General features: G+C 40.9%; 1 protein-coding gene across 4 annotated transcripts in view; it reads left to right on the forward strand.

Moving 5' to 3' along the window:
• The window catches only part of LOC145998684 (facilitated trehalose transporter Tret1-like), a 142,469-nt gene that overhangs the window by 72,765 nt on the left and 49,027 nt on the right, over positions 1-20,677 (forward strand). For all 4 annotated transcript variants that reach the window (XM_083135152.1, XM_083135150.1, XM_083135151.1 and 1 more), the window contains exon 2: positions 7,663-7,780. In XM_083135152.1, coding sequence (XP_082991278.1) covers positions 7,694-7,780 — 87 coding nt within the window. In that variant the 5' untranslated portion in view covers positions 7,663-7,693. The remainder of the gene's footprint in view (positions 1-7,662; positions 7,781-20,677) is intronic.

The raw sequence follows: 20,677 nt of genomic DNA on the forward strand, positions 1-20,677 counted from the left end.
GTGAGTAACACCAAGCTCTAGCAGACTTCCGTGGCTAGCATACAGCATTACAAAGCCATGGATCCTGGGTTCGAATCCCTGGGTGTTCTTTGTGAGTGCCCTTCCATCAATTTAATTATCACTTATCCTCATCGTTGTGATTACCGAAAAGTAGCAGAAAGCGCCGGTAAATAACAAAAATCAAGCACCTGTCTGTACTTTTTCAGTTACCGATATTTTCTTTCCTCATTGGAAATTGCGTTGTTTATTGCTCTATGGAATACAGAATTATTTCTTTCGACGGTTGGTAATTTTCCTTCTTGTGTTAACTTCATTGCTTCTGGCAACTCTTCATTCTTTACCGTTCTCCGGAGAGAGAGCCATTTTGGCCTAGGGGGTGGGTTTCGGACGACAAACCCTCCGTCCTCCCATGTAGAGATCCCGCGTGTGTTATTCCTCCAGTTCCCTCGCCTCTTACCCCTCGCGACCGCGCCTGAGAATGCTCTACGTCTCGTAAAGTGGGAGGACGGCGCCCCGCCACCTTTCTCTCGAAGTTCCGTATTCCCTCGCACGGTGGCGTGCAAACTTCACAATTGTCGCGGAAGAATGAATACAGAACCGACTAACCAACGATCTATAAGCAACGGAATATTTGCAATTCAGACAATGTGAAAGATAATATATAAATGTTAAAGTAATGTTTGTTCACTTGTGATTACACACGGCAGTGCGGCGTCCGTATCGTCCTTATGAGTGGCCGCCCCTGATAATAGGGTTGCAGTAGGAAATGACAAAAAAATGATATTACTCCTGGTCAGTATAATATATCAACATTACAAGCTCATCTGCCTAGAGGAGTGATACTATCACAAAACTCTGTTACACATAGAGCAGAATTGGTTTCTGCAACTGAAATAGTTGATCTGGGTACACTTGGAAAACTACTGGGTTTTGAGAATAACACAAAATTTGAGCCTGCCATCAAACACACAGGTGGCAAATTCTTGGCCATGGAGACTTTGAATATTCATTGTAATGTAGCAGAAGCAATGATTACTAATTCTGATGGCAACATAGGCAGTCACAAATAAACTAGAATCATAGCAACCTCCAAACCAAATTATGAGTTTATGGAGCCAATCATCTACACACCCTCCTCACCAATTTATTTTCCAGTATCCCACAATCGTATAGACCACATAGAGTTAGTAGTAACCAACGAAAAAGGTGAAGTACTAGATTTTGCAGGTGCTTCTACAACAGCAATCATAAAAATTAATATATAAAATAACCATCAACATGGACAATATTGAATGTTATGAATTGCAGTCTTTCCCTCCCAATCGTCGTACTTTTGCTAATCTCAATGAACCAAACCGTGAGATTGAGATAGATTTGGACGTTGGGGACAGTTTTGTACACCCTCACAGAGCTGATTTGTTTATCAAATTTTAAGTAGTAAAAAATGAGAATGGTGAGGCATTTCCCTCTGGTGCAAATATAAAACTAGTAGATAATTTTGTGCCTCACTTGTTCCCTCAAGTAGAAATCAGAAAACATGGTACTGTGGTGCATAGAGTAGACTATCCAGGTATAACTTCTATTGCCACAGGAACACTTAAATTTTCCAAAGTAGATGCAACCTATTACCAGCCAGGGGGATTTGAATCAGGAACCAAAATCTTGACAAAAAGCCATACCGTACTGTTCCCCATGCGTCTGCTGCCAGGTTTCTTCTCAGACTACAATGACATCGTATGGAAAGGTGGTTTGAGAATAACTTTTCTTAGGCAGCCAATGATAATAATGCTCTGATGTGTTACAGTACCTTAAATGCAGATGGTACAGCACTTCCCAACACCTCACCTGAAGCAGCCAAGTGTATTATCAAGACAATGGAGCTGAGAATACTATTAGTGGAATACGAAACTAATTATGCTCTCAAATACAAAGCAAATATTCTGAAAAATCCACAAGTTCCTATCCAATTTTATACTTATCAGTGTGCAAAAACCAGCCTCTGGTGGGCATTACCAATTTGATGCTACTAATAATTTCAGTAGTATACAGTATGATATGCCAGATTTTGTAATTGTACTGTTCCATACTGGGAGAGAGAACAGTCAAAGAAAAGATTCTAGCAAAGTTGATAATTGCAAGATTAAAAATATTTATCTGAAAAATTGACGTAATGAGATTTTCCCCCGTGAAAAGTATAATCTGGACATAGCACAAGATGACTATCTCAAATTATATGAAGCATACACTGCTTACAAAGAGTGGCTGAGGGAAACATAGATGTATACTATACTCCCAGCGAATTCAAGGCACACAGACTGTTTGTCATCAACACATCAAAAAGAAAACAAGTGGTAGTCGATGATAGAACAAATATCAAAATTGTATGTGAATTCCATGAGCCTCTGCCTGACAACACTTTATGTAGTGTTATTCTTATTGCGGAGAAAACTTTTGTGTATGATGTAAAGAATGAGAGAGTCACAGAACAATTTTAGTTGCTAAAAAATCTTTTTATTTACTAAACCACAATACTACTGTCTGATTTGAACTTTTAACTCAGTTCTAACAATACTACAGGATACATTAAAATAATATCTACTTTTCTTAATACTAAAATTTATAAGCAAAACAGGGTGTCTCAAAAATAACTAGTAATCAAGTAGTCAGTTTTTTTATATACTTTGGCACTATTCTGAAACAAGACTAGCCACCTGCTTGGAACATAATCCCAAGAACACTCTTAACCAATCAACAGAGTGTCACATGATCCTGGGGGTAGGATATTCCCAAGCCAGACATTCAAGAATGGTAATCATCATAGTACGAGGATTTTGGAATTCGTAGCATGATTAGACAATTTGCTACACCTAAATCCACCAGAAGATATGAAAATATAGCTTAATTTTAGTCCAAATAGGCTATGGTATCAAACTAGGTCGTCCGTAGAAACAATCAACTTATTCTACTCTCAGTCTCGCGCTTCTACCTAGATGTACACAAAGTCACTTTCCATAATAAATCGCTATAAACCTATACCCGGTGGTTCGAATGTTCTTTATGCCCACCTGAGATGGTCTCAGTGCAGACGTTTGGAGTTCCCGTGATGCCTAGCACCGAAGCAGAGGGAAGTTAGTTAACTGTGTTGTTCTCCATCTGCGTGTGTCTGTTTTCAGATACAGTGTTGAGTGGATGCACACCCCGCAGTTGTAGGAACGTAACGAAGAGAAGCAGTAAAGAAATTAGTGAAAATAGACACATTTGTCCGCTCATCCTGAACTCTAATAATTCCACAGGAAGTAAAAGTGTTAGTTGTGCATTTGGAACAATTGCAGATAATAGTAAAATTTCAATTGTTGCAAGTAGTGGCGGCGATTTGGTTCCAAAACTAGGGGAAGAGGTGCAAAAATTGGGATGGCAAGGACAGTTTACTTTCCCTTGGTGCATGAGGTTTAGCATAGTGCAGGGGCAAAAGTGGCAAAAAAGGGGGAGGGCACTGCCCTTCTTAATCGCCGCCATTGGTTGCAAGTGTTACTTCTCAAGGAAGAAAGAGATCGAATAGAGAAAGAGAGGAAAGTGAGAGATGGGAGGGAGGGAGATTGAAAAGGAGAAATATAAGGAGAGAGGAAAATTGAGAGAGAGAAAGAGAATGAGAGGAAACATGCTCTCTCTCTCGCGCGCGCTCGCTCTCTCTCTCTCTCTCTCTCTCTCTCTCTCTAAAGGCAGAACAAAATTGGTCTATGCCTATACCCAATTGGGCTTTAACTACATCTCAACTTGATATCTTTTTTATCCTAAGTTTTATAACCTAAGTTGGAGGAATAATGTTAGAGAATATATATGATTTTGGTTGTTCAGATTGAATGCTACGAGTATTAAAAATAAATTGCTTTAAACAGCAGTTTAATTTAATTATTATTTAATGGTGGGTGCAAGACTTACAATTCGGATTAATTTATGTAGGCACTACTGTAATCCCCCTAAATACGTATTTGTAGAGTTCAATGTGCTCCTGTACTGTAACCCCCATTCCTGCACCACTGTTTTAACTCTTCGAATTCCTGATACAAAGTTTTTTCCCCGTTCTCCGTCACACACGGAATATTCCAGATCACCTTGCCACAAAAATGTAACATAGGGGTTGGATACTGCGTGTTTTATTTTGAACTACGCTGCATTTGTCATTGTTATTCAGTGTTCGTCGGGTTAAGGACATTAACTTGTAGAAAACTGAAGTCTAGTTTGGGATGCCATAACTTATTCAGAATTTTGTTTCTTTGTACTGAATCTTGATCTTAAGCCTTTCGGTGATTGCGCATGCAAATTGCCGTCTTTACGTCTGTACGTTGATATCCTTGAAATCAGATAAGAAAGGTTACACCGCCCTGTTGTGGGTCCATTGTCGCCGACTTTGGGAGCGCCTCACTTTCCGCTTCCCAAAATTCTTCACAGGGTGGATAAACATCATGATTTTTATTGAAAATATATTTTTTTATGATTTTTAAAATTTAAATCATTTTTTATTTAAATCGTTTTTTATTAAAATAAAACACGCTTAAAATTGCTTATATGGTTTCTGGCACCATACATATAGATATGTGATTTTTATAGAAAGGCTTCTTCTAGCAAATGACCCTGTAAAATATTTGAACAGTTTGATTAAAGCAAATAAAGAAATATATGTAAATATACGTTTTTCTGTTTCTGATATATGAACCTACTATAGAAATGTTTGTTGAGTGTGTTAATGAAACTATAATAATTTCAGTAACTTTTCTTCCAGTGAAAATTAAAAGCATTCTGGATGTACTCTATAATTGTAATTTCAAATATTAACTTAAATACTGTTTATAGTCTTTGTATCTGAATTTTGGCATTTTATTAATGATAGTTTGAAAAATATCAGCTGCCATGTTTTTTGACAGTTTAATGATAATGATACTATTTGTGGTCTAACATGGTTAGTATTTTGTATATTTTTCTACACAAAATGTTTGTTATTTTTGCCTTTGAAAATTATTGAATTTTAAATCACGATAAATTTAAGTGTGCTTATATGTATTTCCTTTCGTATGAGTTTCACACCATCATTGCATATATTTTTGTTTCCTTTCTTAGAGCCTAATAAACACCATTAAATGATTACGAGATTAATGTACTTTCACCAAAAGTGATTCTGATATCTACAAAATCCTTATGTACATTATTCAATAAATTATTTATTTAAAGTGATTTAAAGCAGTGATTTTTTTAAAAGAATCACCTGACTTAAGTCTTGTTTTAACGCGATTTAAATCTATCCACATTGCAGCAGGTAAATATTACAATAAAAGATTATTAAGTCAATTTTGCTTCCCTCGTCCAGTTCATTAAATACTAGGGTCGAGCCAATACCGATGCCGATGTAACGGCATCGGCCGATATCAGTGATATTGGTATCGGAAAGTATCGTTCGCGGTGTCAGCAAAAATGCCACACGATACTTTCACGGAGTCTAATTAACCTTGAAATTATTCAAAAATCGAAGCTTCCATTGATTGTGTACCAAGATTACGTACGTGGGAAAAACTTTTTTATTTGTGATTACATAACAGGTATTTTTTTTTATTCTGATGTAATTTTTTAATACCTTAAAGCAGAACTCTGGTAACTTGATTCTTATAATATCCTCTAATATTAATCAATATTTTTAACAGCCTGTAATTGTTACAATTTTGAATCATGGGTATCAGTATCGCTGGGATTCGGTGTATGGGTATTGGTTCACCGTGTCATCGGCTCAGCCCTATTTAATACCGAACTTTATTATTATTGTAAGTGTAGAACTGTAAATTAATGAATTACTTCTGACGTAGAAAGCATCTGGCATAAAACAATTATGCGATTTAGTGCGTTCGTCAGAGGCGAATGTTCGGTTCTGAAGCACTGGCCAATCTACTTGTCCCAGAGGCCGAGTATCCAGCCTGTTTCCGACAGGACGACGCACTGACTCATTATGCCACTGATGTGGGAGGATACCTTGATCGCCAGTTTCCATGGCACTGGATAGGACGACAAGGAAGTGTCGAATGGTCTCTCTGAAGCCCAGACCTGACACCACTTGAATCATCTCAAAAGCAAAGGTTGTCAGCAAATCGATCATACCACGGTTTTTTTTCGAACAGCTCCTATAAATCTCAAACATGCAAATAACTTGCAAAATGGGTTATATGCAGACGTAATAAGCTTGATCAAGGTGCGAAATCCCGACGGGGGGCACGGTGATTCCTCCACCAACAATCTCGTCCTAAAAAAATTTCAAGGAAAGAGTTTTTGTTATAACTACAAAGATTAGCGTGTGGTTTTGACTTCAATTATACTTTACCATTCACGTAATGATAATGTTGAAAACACAAATGAACGAAAGATAGTATTATGTGTCACCGTGTGTGTTTGTGATTCCTCGCACGAGCCCAATGTATTCCATAAAATATTAAAGAACAGACATTTACAGGTTTCATAAGGAAATATTTTCTTTCAAGAGACCACTAACAGATAAACATCAATACCAATATATATATACACAATAAAAGCAAATCTATAATGCAAGATAAATTAAAATATGAAAGATAATTGATCTATATTATTAGAGAGTAAAAACTAAACAAAACTTGCATTTCATAAAACGCATTTCTACTATTCTGTAGTTTATTGACATTTTTAACCAGTTGATAAAGGAATTAGTTTCCGCGGTAGCTCAGACTTTTTAATTATGTAATACGTAATAAGTCGACCTCTGTGGCGGAGTGTTTAGCACAGCGTGCTACAACGGCAGGGGTCCCGGGTTTCAATCCCGGTAAGATATGGATGTTTGTGCTTATCCCAATGAGAATACAAAGATATTAGAAAATATTGATGCATGTAAAATTGATAAACAAGTGAAAAACGGAAATACTACCGCTTAAATGTATTCCTTCACAATCAAAAAGTCGTTAGGGCGTCTGACTACCATGCGAAAGAAGCGGGTTTGATCCCAGGCGGGGAAGAACCGGGATTTTTTAAACCTGTTCAAGCGGCTCCGGCGCCCACCCAGCGTCGCCAAAAGTGTTGCACCTGGAGGAAACTCCGGCGGGTAAAGGCGGTCAATGGCGTGGTGCTGATCACATCACCCACACCTTCGGCCGTTATCAAGGAAGTGTGGGGCCCTAACTCCACACTCTCTATACGTCTTTATGGTGTGGTGCAAGGTACAGGGGAGCACCTCACATTGTTATAAGTATCTAATAGCTATACGCGTATGTGAAAGTAACAATTTAATTCCTTTATAATATATTTAATTATGTAATAACATATATACATATATATAAATATATATATATGTGTGTATATATATATATATATATATGTATGTATACATAAAGAATCTCCTTTCGCCACCAATCTTCAATAATTTCGCACGCAGAGCTAGATAAAAGTCATCCTTTGCCTTGAGCTCCGGTTAGCAACGTCCAGGCTCTTAAACCCGAATAAGGATAAAAAGAGCATTTCCCATTCTATGCATGAAAATTCAGGATAGCGTCATTACTCTTTGTTTAGTTCCGAAATGGAGACCTTATTCCCTTAAGGAGCTGAGATGTCGTAGATGTACTGTTAGGAACTTTCTGAAGTCTTCTCTTTCCTTTCCAGAGATGACGAACAGACTGAGGAGTGCTCTCCCATGACTCCCGACTGCTTCAATGGAACCATGGGGAAGGACGACGACAAGCCAGCCCCTTCGCAAAGGAGAGGAAGTTCCCGCAAGCAGGTAGGGATTTGTGGAAATTTGTTGCTAATAAATTCTTGCGGATTTTCTAAAACAGCCGAAGATAAGCGCTTGGCAAGGATCGCGGAGAAACTAAGCCAGGGCCGCAGCTGTCCACTCAGTCAGAAGTTTTCCCACCCTGAAGTTTACAAATTTTGCACACCAGCGCATGAACCCCACATACTTGCCTGCCCTGTAAAAATAGTTCGCTGTTCGCTTCTATAATCCCGAGACCGACGCTGAACTAAGCCCGAATTTATACGTGGATGGATCAGAAGAAAAAGTTACAACAAGCATTCTGTGAATGCACGAAGTTGGAGGTAAGTAATTGGTTTACCTGAAGGTGCAACAGATGGTCTCATATACGCGTGGCAAGTTTTGACAACTTTACGTTTACCGTCATTGCCGTAGTAGCCGATGCAATGGCGAGACGTTTGCAGAATTTGTCTGCCGTGGAAGTGCGAGGTGTCATAAGCTTCTTGTGGGCGAGGAAGCTTCCGGCAGCAGATATTCGTCGTCAACTCGTATAAGTGCATGGTGAGAATGTTATAAGTAGACAACATGTGAAATTCTGTAGGCATTCGTTAACGCGGTTACGTGAAGCCATCAGACGCGAACGTCCAGGCATGTTGAGTGAGGGTGTCATGTTCATTCATATCTTTTTTATTTCTGAAATCCGAGCCCTCAGTCACTCCTGCCCCAGATGCTGTCCCCCTATCCTTCCTATGTCATGTCATAGCCTTCATTTTCCCTTAAAGCTTACAAAGTTTTCCTTCGTTCCTTCCAGATAGTGTTCAGATAGATGCCTAGAGCTCTGATGTTACGCTGCGCGTTCTCCGTTGGACAGTTTTCCTGAATTATCGCACGCAGAGTTCTTTGTACCCTATTCTCAGCCTGTCTGTCTGTTCGGAGCTGACCATGAACACTGGCCGAGAATGTGCTCTCTCGTCTCATCCTCGCCACATAATGCGCAGATTGCCCCCTCAGCCTGTTCTGCCTCCATCCACCCATCAGGAACGAGGCTAGTTCACTTCTTTCTATCATTGAGCAAAAATTAATGTAGTCCTGTCTACCTCAGCCGACGACCAGCCCCGGGCTCTGTGCTGCGATGAGCACCATCTTCTCGCTGCATTCTGCCATTATCTTCTGCTTACTGATATCCACGAGCCTATCCTTAATGATTTGTAGCAGCTCCGCTTCACCCCGCTGACCTCAATCTTCCTCCCATAGTTCCCTATCTCTATTCTATATAACCCAGATTTAATCCCCATGGTCCAGTTTCCCCCTTCTCAATTTGGTCTTGCAGGCATCGCTCCTTGAACATGGTTCCGTCCTCCCGCCTCAGTTCTACCCAGTATTTAAAATATCTCATTTTCGCCTCGACTTCTTCCTTATATTTCCCCGTATCTCGTACTCTGGCTTACGGCTAGGAGTTGATACAGAAACGCCCTTGTATCCGATTAACTATTCGACCGCCCCCTCCCCCAGATTTCGGCCCCATACAACAGAGTCGATTTTACTGTCGCCCCATATATCTGTTCCAGTAGTACAGTGCTTGTATTAGGAACGATAATGCAAGAACCCACACTGCCCGCCGGAAGAAATGGCAAGAAACTCACATCCCCAGATGTAAGACGCTCTGGAAGGACCTAACAACGAAAGTCAGAGACCACCTACAAAGAATGGCTACGGATCGGTGGGAGAAAACATTCCAAGATAAACCGCCGACACACAGAGACTTCCGGAAGATAGTCAAAGGATACACTAGAACATCAACGACAACGGTTTTGGAGGACGGCAACCAACTCATCTTCGACCCTTAAGAACAGGCCAACCTAATGGCAATCCACTGGGAAGGTCATTTCACGCCACGCCAAGAACCTCAAGACCAGAACTTCACTCGAACTACTGAAGAAGAAACAGATACGTTACTGTACAGCCCTCCGACCACAACTCACCAAACCTAGGGAAATCCACATGGTGCTGAAGAAAGTATCCAATGGCAAAGCACCAGGCCTGGTCAAAATATCAACGGAGATGTTAAAGAAAATGCCAAGAAGAACGCTGGTACTCATCACCAAACTCTTTAACGCAATACTGATAACAGGACAATTCCCAGATCTCTGAAAAACCTCAAAAATATTATGTGCTATCCTGAAAGCTGGAAAGAACCCCAGAGCGCCAAAAAGTTACAGGCCCATAAGCTTACTATCGCATCTAAGCAAAGCTATGGAAAGGATCATCCTAAGCAGAATCCAGAAACAAGTAGAGGAAGCTGACGTTCTACCTGACTTCCAATTTGGGTTCAGGACAGCTCATAGTACGACGGGGAAACTAACAAGAGTGGTGGATCATCTGACAACCAAATTCAATAGGAAGAACTACTCCATAGGGGTCTTCCTAGATGTTGAGAGCACATTTGACAGGGTACGGATAACAGGACTCATCCGAAAGCTGTTCCAGATGCCAAGACACCTACTTCCATCTGATAGCCAGCTACCTACGAGGAAGATCATTCATCTCCACTTTCCAAGGAGCAACATCACTGGCGAAAAACATTAATGCAGGAGTTCTCCAAGGCTCCACACTAGCACCAATCCTGTATGCTCTCTATACAGCCAACTTACCGATAGTACCAGCATGCTTTCCAGCGCCATTCGCAGACGATTCTGTCTTTTTCGCATCAAGGCGACTGCTCAAAGGCTGCTACAAAACACTTAATCGACAACTAGAAGAATTCCAATAATGGTCAACTAAATGGAGGATAGAAACAAATACAACCAAAAGCACCGCAGTTATCTTCGCTAGAAGAAGAAACGAAGAGCAGAAAACACTGGAGCTCCTTTGGTCACCAGATTCCGCATTCTTCGACTGCAAGATACCTCGGATTAACATTGGACACCTGTCTAACATTCAAGACCCATGCAGCAGAAATGCATCACAAAGGCAACAAAAGAATAGGAAAACTACGCAATCTTCAGAAACCTACAGTTATCTCTGGAAACAAGAATAGCAGTATACAAGACGATGATCAGACCAGCCATACTTTATATACCATACTAGCATGGCACCATGCAGCCAAGACGCACATTGCAAAACTACAACTTATCCATAACAAAGCAGCACGGATTATCAGTGGCCACAATAGATATACGACCAATATACAAATACACGAAGACCTGGAAATTGAAGACCCGATTGAAGACGTCATCAGAAGAGAGACAACCAGATTCTGGAGAGATCTCAGAAAACACCATAACCCCGCAATCATAATGAAGCTCACTCACCGCACCCCTTGGCCAGAGTGAACCCAACATAAGAAAATCAAGAAGACAACCTCCTCGAGCGACAGTTGCAGAGGACAGCTCATCACGATAATATTAACAACACAGAAAATGGGGGAAAAAACAAATAGAAGTCAAGGAAACGGAACTTCAATAGCAACGTCCAAGCAGCTGCCACGAAGTGTTTCAATGAGCAGGAACATGATTTCTACCAAGACGGCAACAAGTTGATCCAGCGGTCTGATAAATGTCTCAATCGCCTTGGCGATTAGGTGGAAATGTGATGTGTGTGTAGTCTTCTTAGAATACATCATCAATTCATACCAGGTCATACGTATATGAGGAGGGCCTGTGCTAACAAGATCGTGAGGCCATTCTATTGTAGTTATAACTCTTGGACCAAGCTATATCCGATGGTGACATTCGTAACGAACTGCTGCTCGTTGGGATCTTACCAAGAATCCTAACCATTATGCTTGGGTGATGTAGCTTTGTCATTCATTCATCCTCACTGGTGAGCACTCGCCCTTGGCAGATAACTTGACGGTAATGGGCGAGAGGTTACTTTTCACACTTGAAATGGCACAACACTAAGAGTTTGGGTTTATATCTCCTAGTTTAGATCAGCATGGTTAGAGAAGGAATTACCTGTCTATTCGATGATGAAGAGTTCCTCGGAGAAGACTCTTAGAACTGCGCTATGCAGGCTCGCTCAAACTCCCCGATCTTTCTCGTTCCTCCTTCCAAAGCAAAAGACCCACGTCGCCCGTTACACTCTAACTTATCCTTTCTTCCACCTCCTGGTTATTGCTCCATAATACTAGTTGATCAGCAACTTACTTTCAATCAACCAGTAAGATTGATTTGATACTGACTTAGCATTCTTTGAATGCTTGAGAGAGTAACGGCCGACGAAGGAGGTTATTGCTTTAGGCTTGCTACTTTTCTCTAATCAGGGGAACCTGTTACGCATTCTTATCTCATTTCAAATATCTCCTTATTTTTGTTTTTTAATGCGGTCCCTTTCAAACATTTTTTTTTTTTCATTTGCAAATGGAGACCAGGGACTGTAACTCCCCAACAAATCTGGTCTGGAAGAAGCATACTTCCACTTTTCCAACAGTCGTATATGCTACTTTCTTGGTTTAGTCCTTTCCTTCTACAAGGTAACCAAAAAAGTTCTTGCTGTTCTAGAACAGTGATAAACAAAGAGCGATACAGTGGACGGTACGTACCTTTAGGTTTCGAAGTAATCTCCATCAGCATCCAAAACATTTTGCCAACCTTCCTGCATCTGCACAATACCCTGGTGATAAAAGTCGGCGGGCTTGGATGCAAAGAAGTCTCAGGTCTCCCTCATTTGCGAAGGATCTCCCACGGAGGTGGTTGTCGAGGGAATTATACAGGTGGTAATCTGTTGGTGCAAGGTCCGGTGAATATGGTGGATGGCACAGTGTCTCCCAGCCAAATTGCTGAAGGGTCTTCCGGGTCCTCTTTGCCTCATGTGGCTTGGCATTGTCGTGCAGGAACATGCTCCTTCTGTCGCAATGCACGGTGCACACTTTGCAACTGCGACAACTAATGTCTGGTACGCTTGGGAGTGTCATAGAGGACCCACTTTTCTTCACCAGTGAACAAGCGATCAAATATGGGTGTGTTCAGGTGCCGAGTGAGCAAGGACAAACAGGCTGTCACTCGTTGTTCCTTGTTGGCTGAACATGTGGTCGTCCACTGCGAGGTTCATCCGAAAGACTCACAACTCCCGAACGGAATTTCTGGAACCAATGCCTGGCAGCGCGTTCGTTCATGGCATTCTCCCCAAATGCCTGGCAAATGCGGCGACTTGATGCGGCAGCTGACAGGCCCACTTTAAAGTCATACAACAAACACACGCGAACAAGCTGCTTCGATACCTCCATTTCTCTTCGGCACTGGACGAGCTATGATTGCTGTGTGTGCGCAACGTGCCTGTGTTACTGACAGTCGATGGTCAGACTATCTCCCGATCGCTTGGCAGCCAAGTGCGTCATTTCGTTTGCTCTCTCTGAGCGCATGATTAATGGGATATCAAAAACGAGAAGAACTTTTTTGGTTACCTTGTATTTCGGTTATTTTCAGTTTCTCTTCTACGTCTTGGGTTAATCGCGACAATGCAGGTGAATAAGAAACTTGATTTTGGAAATCACACGATGATACATCGTCACGTTCTAAATTTTTCAAATAAGCGAACGAACTCACTAGTTTCCCTTCCTCGAATAATACAATAATACATGCTGATATTTTCAAAGACATTAAGACGCATGAGGGACCTAAAACTTGTCCGCACATTTGGTCACGTCGAAAGTGCGCGAGTTCATTCAATATAACAAAGTTCGTGAGACCATCACCCAAGTTTCATGCAGATAACTTGTTTTGTTGCGGGATGAGTATTTCAACGTATAATAATGGTGAATGGAACATCGAAACTTCCCTCAGTACAGACAGGGAAAGGGAATGACCAGCGAAGTGCACTTGTCTGTCTTGGTCAGCATATTGTGATTTTTTAAATTTTCTCGGTGTTCCCAGACAATTTCATGGGGGGTCGGAATGGTGCATATTGTCTCTCTTGATAATGCATATTACTCGTTACAATTCCTTTAGCAGTCTTTCCCTATTTTTATAGCATCAGTGGTTATTATTAATCATAAACCCCCCCCCCCCCAAAAAAAAGAAGTTAGGTGGACGTAACGTGTGTTCACAAACCCACATGTGGGCAACCATACCCTAAATACTTCCTCTTCTTCGTCTAATGGATTAAATATGGTGCACTTAAGGTGTAAACGTCTTTACATATATTTTTAAAATATATATATAAATGTTGAGTTTTCTATTATTTTAAGGAAAAATCCCCCCCCCCAAAAAAATTTAGATGGCACAGTCTGCGTCATAATCTCTTCCTAGGCACCCCTCGCCTACAGTTCTATTTTTATCGAAATAATATTTTTATATATTCGTGTCGTAAAAGTATTCGAATAGTTCCTAATATTCATTCTCATACCGGTAGCTGCATCATACGTCGGATAGGATATTGGGTAAGAAACACCAGAATTTTCTTCTTGTTTTTTTTTAAATATACCTGGGCCTGGTTCGCACCGTTCTGAGATGCACTTTTGTTCATCTTTTCACTACGTTCTGTATATTTTGGCGCATACGTTATAAATAAGTATTATCTCCTTTCTGAGAATATTTACTCCTACGTTATTGACAATTGTTATTAGTTCTCTGGAGGGCAACCCCCCCCCCCAACCCTGCATCCTTAATTCACTCACCAGAGTGTTGAGTGTTCAGCTCATAAACTCGACTCCAAATGCTTCGCACTTCAACATCTGGCCAGAATATTTGTGTTTTAATATCTGTTTTATTTTCTAGTATATCCACTTTGTGCACAGATAGGCTAATGGAGGCTGGAGCTGCGGATTTCATTGGGATCCGAACCACCGTGTACCTCCACCGGGGAATCAAACACGGGACGCCTTGATCGGTTTCCATGTGTTTATTCTTTATTTCCACTCACTTACTTTAACAAAAGAAACAGAAAAACAATGTAGAACTATCATACATAGTACGGCTGTATCTAGACGTTGATCTTATTGTGGTTAAAGCATCTTCGTAGAACTACTTTCTAAGTCTGCTGAAAGTTTATGTAACTACTCAAGAGCTAACAGTGTGACGCATTCCCTTTTTAACACGTATGCTAAAGACTTATACATACAACCTGCAGCGAACGTTAATAGCAGGCAAATTGTCCATCACCATGTCAATTCACTTTTCACTCTGAATGTGAGGTCCCAGAATTGAGGAAAAAGTACCAATAAACTGAGTTTTATGTCTGCTGCAACATACTTAAATTGAAAAGAAAAAAATATCAAGTAGAGTGTCAGATATCCTCTGTGACGAAGAAAAGCAATGAAATATTTGCCTGTTGTACTTATCATACATAGCATGTGTGCTATCAGTGGCGTAAAAATACTGATTTGGGAATTTCCAAGTGATTTCCAAAATCGACCTATTTGAAGACAGCATAATCACTTTCAGTGGCATCTCCAGCAACGAATCCCCCCTCCCATCTCACTTCGGGTAAATAACAACCCCGCAGGAAGAATGATAAATTAAGAAAGACCGATAGTTCAGAAAAGGTTTAAATACATTTTCAACCAAACATATTATATGTTATGCCCCTACAACTGCAAACAGAGGGCCTCTTTGATGGCGCAGTGGTAGCGTCGTCGCCTTGTAATCAAGGGGTCCCGGGTTCGATACTCGGTGGAGACACATAGTGGTTCGGATCCCACCTAAAACTGTAGGTCCAGTGCCAATTAGCCTTACTGTGCATAAAGTGGACTTAAAATACCAAATCAATCAATCAATCAACCGCAAACAGAAATGTTAATTGGCATTTCATGTCAATTTTCATTGAATCTTAAACTGCTTGTCATAAATCATCGTGATGTCAAAGAAAAATGCAGAAATAGCCGAAGCATCTGTATTACGAAAGAAAATGTCTTCATTCTACTTCGTCTTAATACTTGTATTCCATAGTATATCTTGGAACATGTAAATGTTGCTTCCAAAACTTTACAAAATGCAACGTATTCCTTGACGAGACATGCAGCCTTCTAGAAATGTCTGTACGTGGTCTTAATGAGCTTCGGAATAATTTGGAGTGTTAGAAAATTAAGCTAAAGAAGTGGCTAGAAGGTGGCAAGTAGAAACGTCAATTTCTACCAAACGGAAAAGAAAAGTAAAAAAGTTATTTGACGAACTGACAGAAGATGTCTTTCTCGACCCAACTGGATTGTTTTAAAAAAGTTCTACCGTGCTTTAGATATTCTAATAAATAAAGTAAACAATAAATTTCAGAGTAAAATCAAAGAAAGCTTCATGTTTTTAAGCCCCGCCGCTCTAAAGGAACACACCGGCAGGCAGTTAGTGGAGTCCGCTACTAATTTCTTGGAGAAGTATGAAGAAGCAGCACGATGAGAAGAGTAAAATTGAATATTACTACAATTAAACCAATAAGTTCTATATAATGTCCGCTCGACTGATCGAGACAGCTGACGCGACTTTAGTCGGGCATACACTTATTGACAAAAAAATGAAGCACGAAGGAGTCGTGGAAATGAAATTAAGCTGCACCAGTTGACAGGTGATGTGACTGTATTGCAATTATTACAAAATCAGATCAAACGGCCAACAGAGTGTGCACTACTGGGGTACTGCTGACCGCATGTCAATGGGATGTGGCACACTCTCGGGTCTTGATACAAGCGCCGATTCGATTTGGAATGGAGTCGCAAAGCCTTTGTACCCTCTTCCGAAGCAAGTCGGCCCACAGCCGTTGTAACTGGCTCTCGGTATCCTGCAAGTCGGCACTGGGTCGGAAATGACGTCCGAATGACATCGGGTACAGATCAGGCGATCGTGCTGGCTACGGGAGTACCTCAACATGATGCAGGCAGTCCATAGACACATGTACCATGTGCGGACGAGCGTTGTCGTGTTGAAAGACTGTACTAGAATGCTGTCTCATGTTACAAATGAAGACGCAGGATTTCCGTGACCTAGCGCTGTGCCGTCAGAATCCCCAGAACCACTACCAGAGGTGATCTGAAGTCTTACTCGATGTCTCCCCACACCATGATGGCAGGGTCAATGCCGGTGTGTCTCTCCACAACATTGGCAGAATGTGTCATCTCCCCCTCTGCGCCGCCATACTCGTACATGGTGGTCATCCGTGGTAATGCAGAACTGAGATTCATCGCTGAACATGATGCAACGCGACTCGTCACTGTCGTCAGGAGTCCATGCCTCCAGGTTACGGCAACACTATAAACGCAGCCGTTTGTGTTCTGGTGTTAACGCCAGCCTCCGCATAGGGCGGCGAACTCATAGTCCGGCGCTGGCAGTCTACCAATCGTGCGGGATGACACAGGGTGTTGTAGAGAGTCCTGTGCGTGTGTCCGGATAGCAGACGCAGACCGGAACCTTCACTACGTCTGTAGGTTCCCTCACGTATCCATTGGTGCCAACATCTGGCCACTGTGGCATCTGAATGCACGAGATGCCTGTCAATTGCACGATTCGACCAATCGGCCTCATGCAGATTCCCAATACAGCCTCTTTCGAACTCCGTCAAGTGCTGGTAACGTTGTCTGATGGATCTACGAGGCATTTCCTGTATTGATCACCTTCTCTCACGGTGTTGACTGACTGTCTGACGCTCCACACACGCCTTATGAATGCTATCAGGCCTGATAACACTATCACGCGGTGACACAACTAATGCACTCTGGTGGCCGTTCTAGACGTTAGAAATCATTGCAACTCTAATCATTTGCATACCTATCGAAGGTACACACGTGTACGAAATGACGTTCAAATTGAACCTTTCTTTCTGGGTGCTTAACTTTTTTTTTGTCAATGAGTGTACTTTAAATAGAAAACCCTGCTATCTAACAAGACATTAAACAAGACAAATCCTCACAATGGGAACTAAACAACCACTAAATACTCCGCCATCCCACCAGGTAAAGGAGTAGATTGGCGCTGTTAAGCATCGAAAGCGGTCGGGCTCGAAAACTGGACTTCATATCAATACCGTAATTTTTGTACTAACTGTGTTTTTTTTATATGTAATTATAAAATATATTTTTTTACAGTTTTCTGTTGTCTTAACCTTTGGCACCAATTTTTACATTGATTGAAATTACATGTAGCCTATGTATTCTTTTTATTTGTATATACCTAATATAAATGTAGGCGTGAATTAATATTTTAGAAAAAGAAAACTTTTTTTTAACGATTAGAGGTACACAACTGAAAGTTTCTGGAGGGGGAAGAACAGAGCGTGTTAGTTACGCTACTGCTTCAGTCCCAGTGATCGTGTCCTACATTTGGCTTAATGACCTGCATTTCGTCGTACTTTCTGCATATAGCAATCTGCAGCGATTCTTACACGGTGGTCCGTTGCCCCCCCCCCCCCCCCCCACCTCCAGGGTGTCAGAAGGTACTTCCAGGAAGTATGCTAAAGCTTCAAGAAATGTTACGAGCTTCTGTCCAAGGACAAGGGTACATATGCCGTTAATTATTACATAAACTGATTTGAAAATTCACGACTTTTACGGCGGTGAAAAAGTGACAATATTTTTATCGCTTTATTAACATTCTAGATTCTTTGTAATACCAGTCCTGTTAATATAAAATTCACTATTGTAATCTACATATTTCTAGATCGTCAAGTAAAAATCTCAAATATCTGGGCTGATTTGTAACAAAACTTCCTGGACGTATCGAAGGTACTGAAGGTATTGATACCTTTCATAACGACATATTTGTGTGAAAATCGCTTTACCTTAAAAATAAATATTTAAATCGTTTAGCAAATAGAGTCAAAACTCGCTACAACTTCCTAGGTTATTATTATTATTATTATTATCATTATTATTATTATTGGCACACTTAGAGACCTGAAATATTGATTGTGTGCTGGGGGGTTGCAACGACAAATACTATTTAATTGGGGTGGGTATGAAATGCTAAGAACTAATGTCTATTTTAACCCCAGTTCCTGTGCCACTGCCTACCATGGCCGGTGACCACTCCAGAATAAAATTAGTGGCGAGATAGAGAGAGGGGATAGGAATATTTTCTGGGGTGAAGAGGGCAGTCATATGTAAATAAGTTTTTAACATACAAATTCAATACAGGAATCTGTGGAGCAAAGCAGCGCAGAAGGGTAGAGAAGGGGAGGAATTGAGTGGGGGAGCAAAGCCGTACGCGCTGCTTTAAACGGCTGATAACTGCAGGTGTGTTGTCCCTTCCATGCAATACCATTCCCTCTCACGTGTTCATTGATCGAGCCTACTCGAGTTACTACTGTGTTTTCGTTCGATTGCTCCTCAGACTCCTGAGACGAAGAGGTGCGTAACCAAAATTTTATTTGGGGGCGGAGGGCTCATCCCTTATCAGCAGCCGCCACCTAAAGGCGAGAAATTGGCCGGGTAAAAGCCCTGAAGATGAATTACTCAGTCTATTTCAACTTATTGTAAGAGATGTTAAATTTTGTTAGTGAAGTAATATTAATTACTTCTATACCATCGAAACATTTGTAGAATTTCGGTGCGGGCTCCAGACCCCAGAGCCCCTTCTTCGGCTACATGCCTGGGGACAGAGTACTGTTTCTATTATTTGTTAATTGGGAGGCAGTAGGGGTTGGGGTACTTTTGGGCGGCATGGTGGCCTTCGCCCCTCCCCCCCGACTTACTCTTCTGACGCCGTCACTGGCTATAGTCATACTACAAGACAGTCACCACTCCTGTATTATTGTACATTACACGAGTCAAATGAAAACCTTAATAGTCCAATAAAAATTGTATACAGCTCAAATTTACATTTGGTGTCAACTGTTATTTACAAAAGGACCTCAAAACTGCAACACTAATCAAGTGAGCTTCAAAATGCCATTTTTGTCATTTTAAAGATGGCGCCTCCTCTACACTCTTGCACCAGTAAAGGGGAGTGGTTTCTTGCCCTCTGTCAGCCTAACACTTACAGAAATTTCTCGGCAAATGAAAATTCAATGTATTTCTGCATGCTTACCACACCAGCAGGTTTACTAATGGAGAAGAAAGTTCGACAATGGCCCAGAGGAGCAACCAGGAATTTTTGTCTGATGGTCCAAGTACCAGGATAAACGTACCAATAATAATAGTAATTATTATTTTAATAATCATAAAGTTTGTCACGTGCCAGTTCCGACGACAGAATGAAAAATGCAAGGAAGAAATGTTTTCCGAAAGCGACGATAGATGGCAGCACGTCATATAAAGAAGAGTAGAGTTCATTGTAGAAACTAGGAGCGGAGAAGAGCGATTATATATATATATATATTATAGTAAATGCAAAATACATAAAGGAAGAGTATAAAAATTATAGAAGGAGTAAATAAAATGTTGTAAATAGCCAATTAAGATAATTAAGAATATGGTCGTATATGAAACAATTATGAAAGTTAATAAGTGAGCAAATGAATTCAGAAATGTATCTCTCCTTTTTGATCCTAGTGATCAAAATTTGATTTAATACCTCTGACGAGGAGAATATCGTCAGCTTTTGTATTTGTCCGTACCTCGGTGGCGCTGTGTCAAATTAGACGCCTCGAAGCACTTACGGTTGCGCTTCTTATTAGACGCACTGGGCCATAGGCAGCGTTTGCTGTTAGGGATCCTGGGCTATTCCCCTTTTGGTCGTTACATAGGAGGTGGCGCTACTGTCAGTTTAGTCGACCCTACTCTTTCTATAAGTATAGCTTGTATCGTTTGCCAAAGAAACGGGAAAAGTGAGCGCATATAAGTAATAAATACGATTACGCTTTCAAAGAGAAGAAAAAGAAGAATAAGCCTTCTTCAAAAAATAGAAATAAGAAGAAAAGAAGAAGTCTTTTCCAAAAGTAGAAAGAAGAAGAAGTATTTTCCAAAAGTAGAAGGAAGAAAAGAAGAAGAAGCATTTTCCCAAATCAACGATATAAAAGAAGAAGAAGCCTTTTCCATAATCAAAGATAGAAAAGAAGAAGAAGCCT

This window comes from Lepisma saccharinum, chromosome 14, assembly GCF_977018435.1.
Source record: "Lepisma saccharinum chromosome 14, izLepSacc3.1, whole genome shotgun sequence".
NCBI lineage: Eukaryota > Metazoa > Arthropoda > Insecta > Zygentoma > Lepismatidae > Lepisma > Lepisma saccharinum.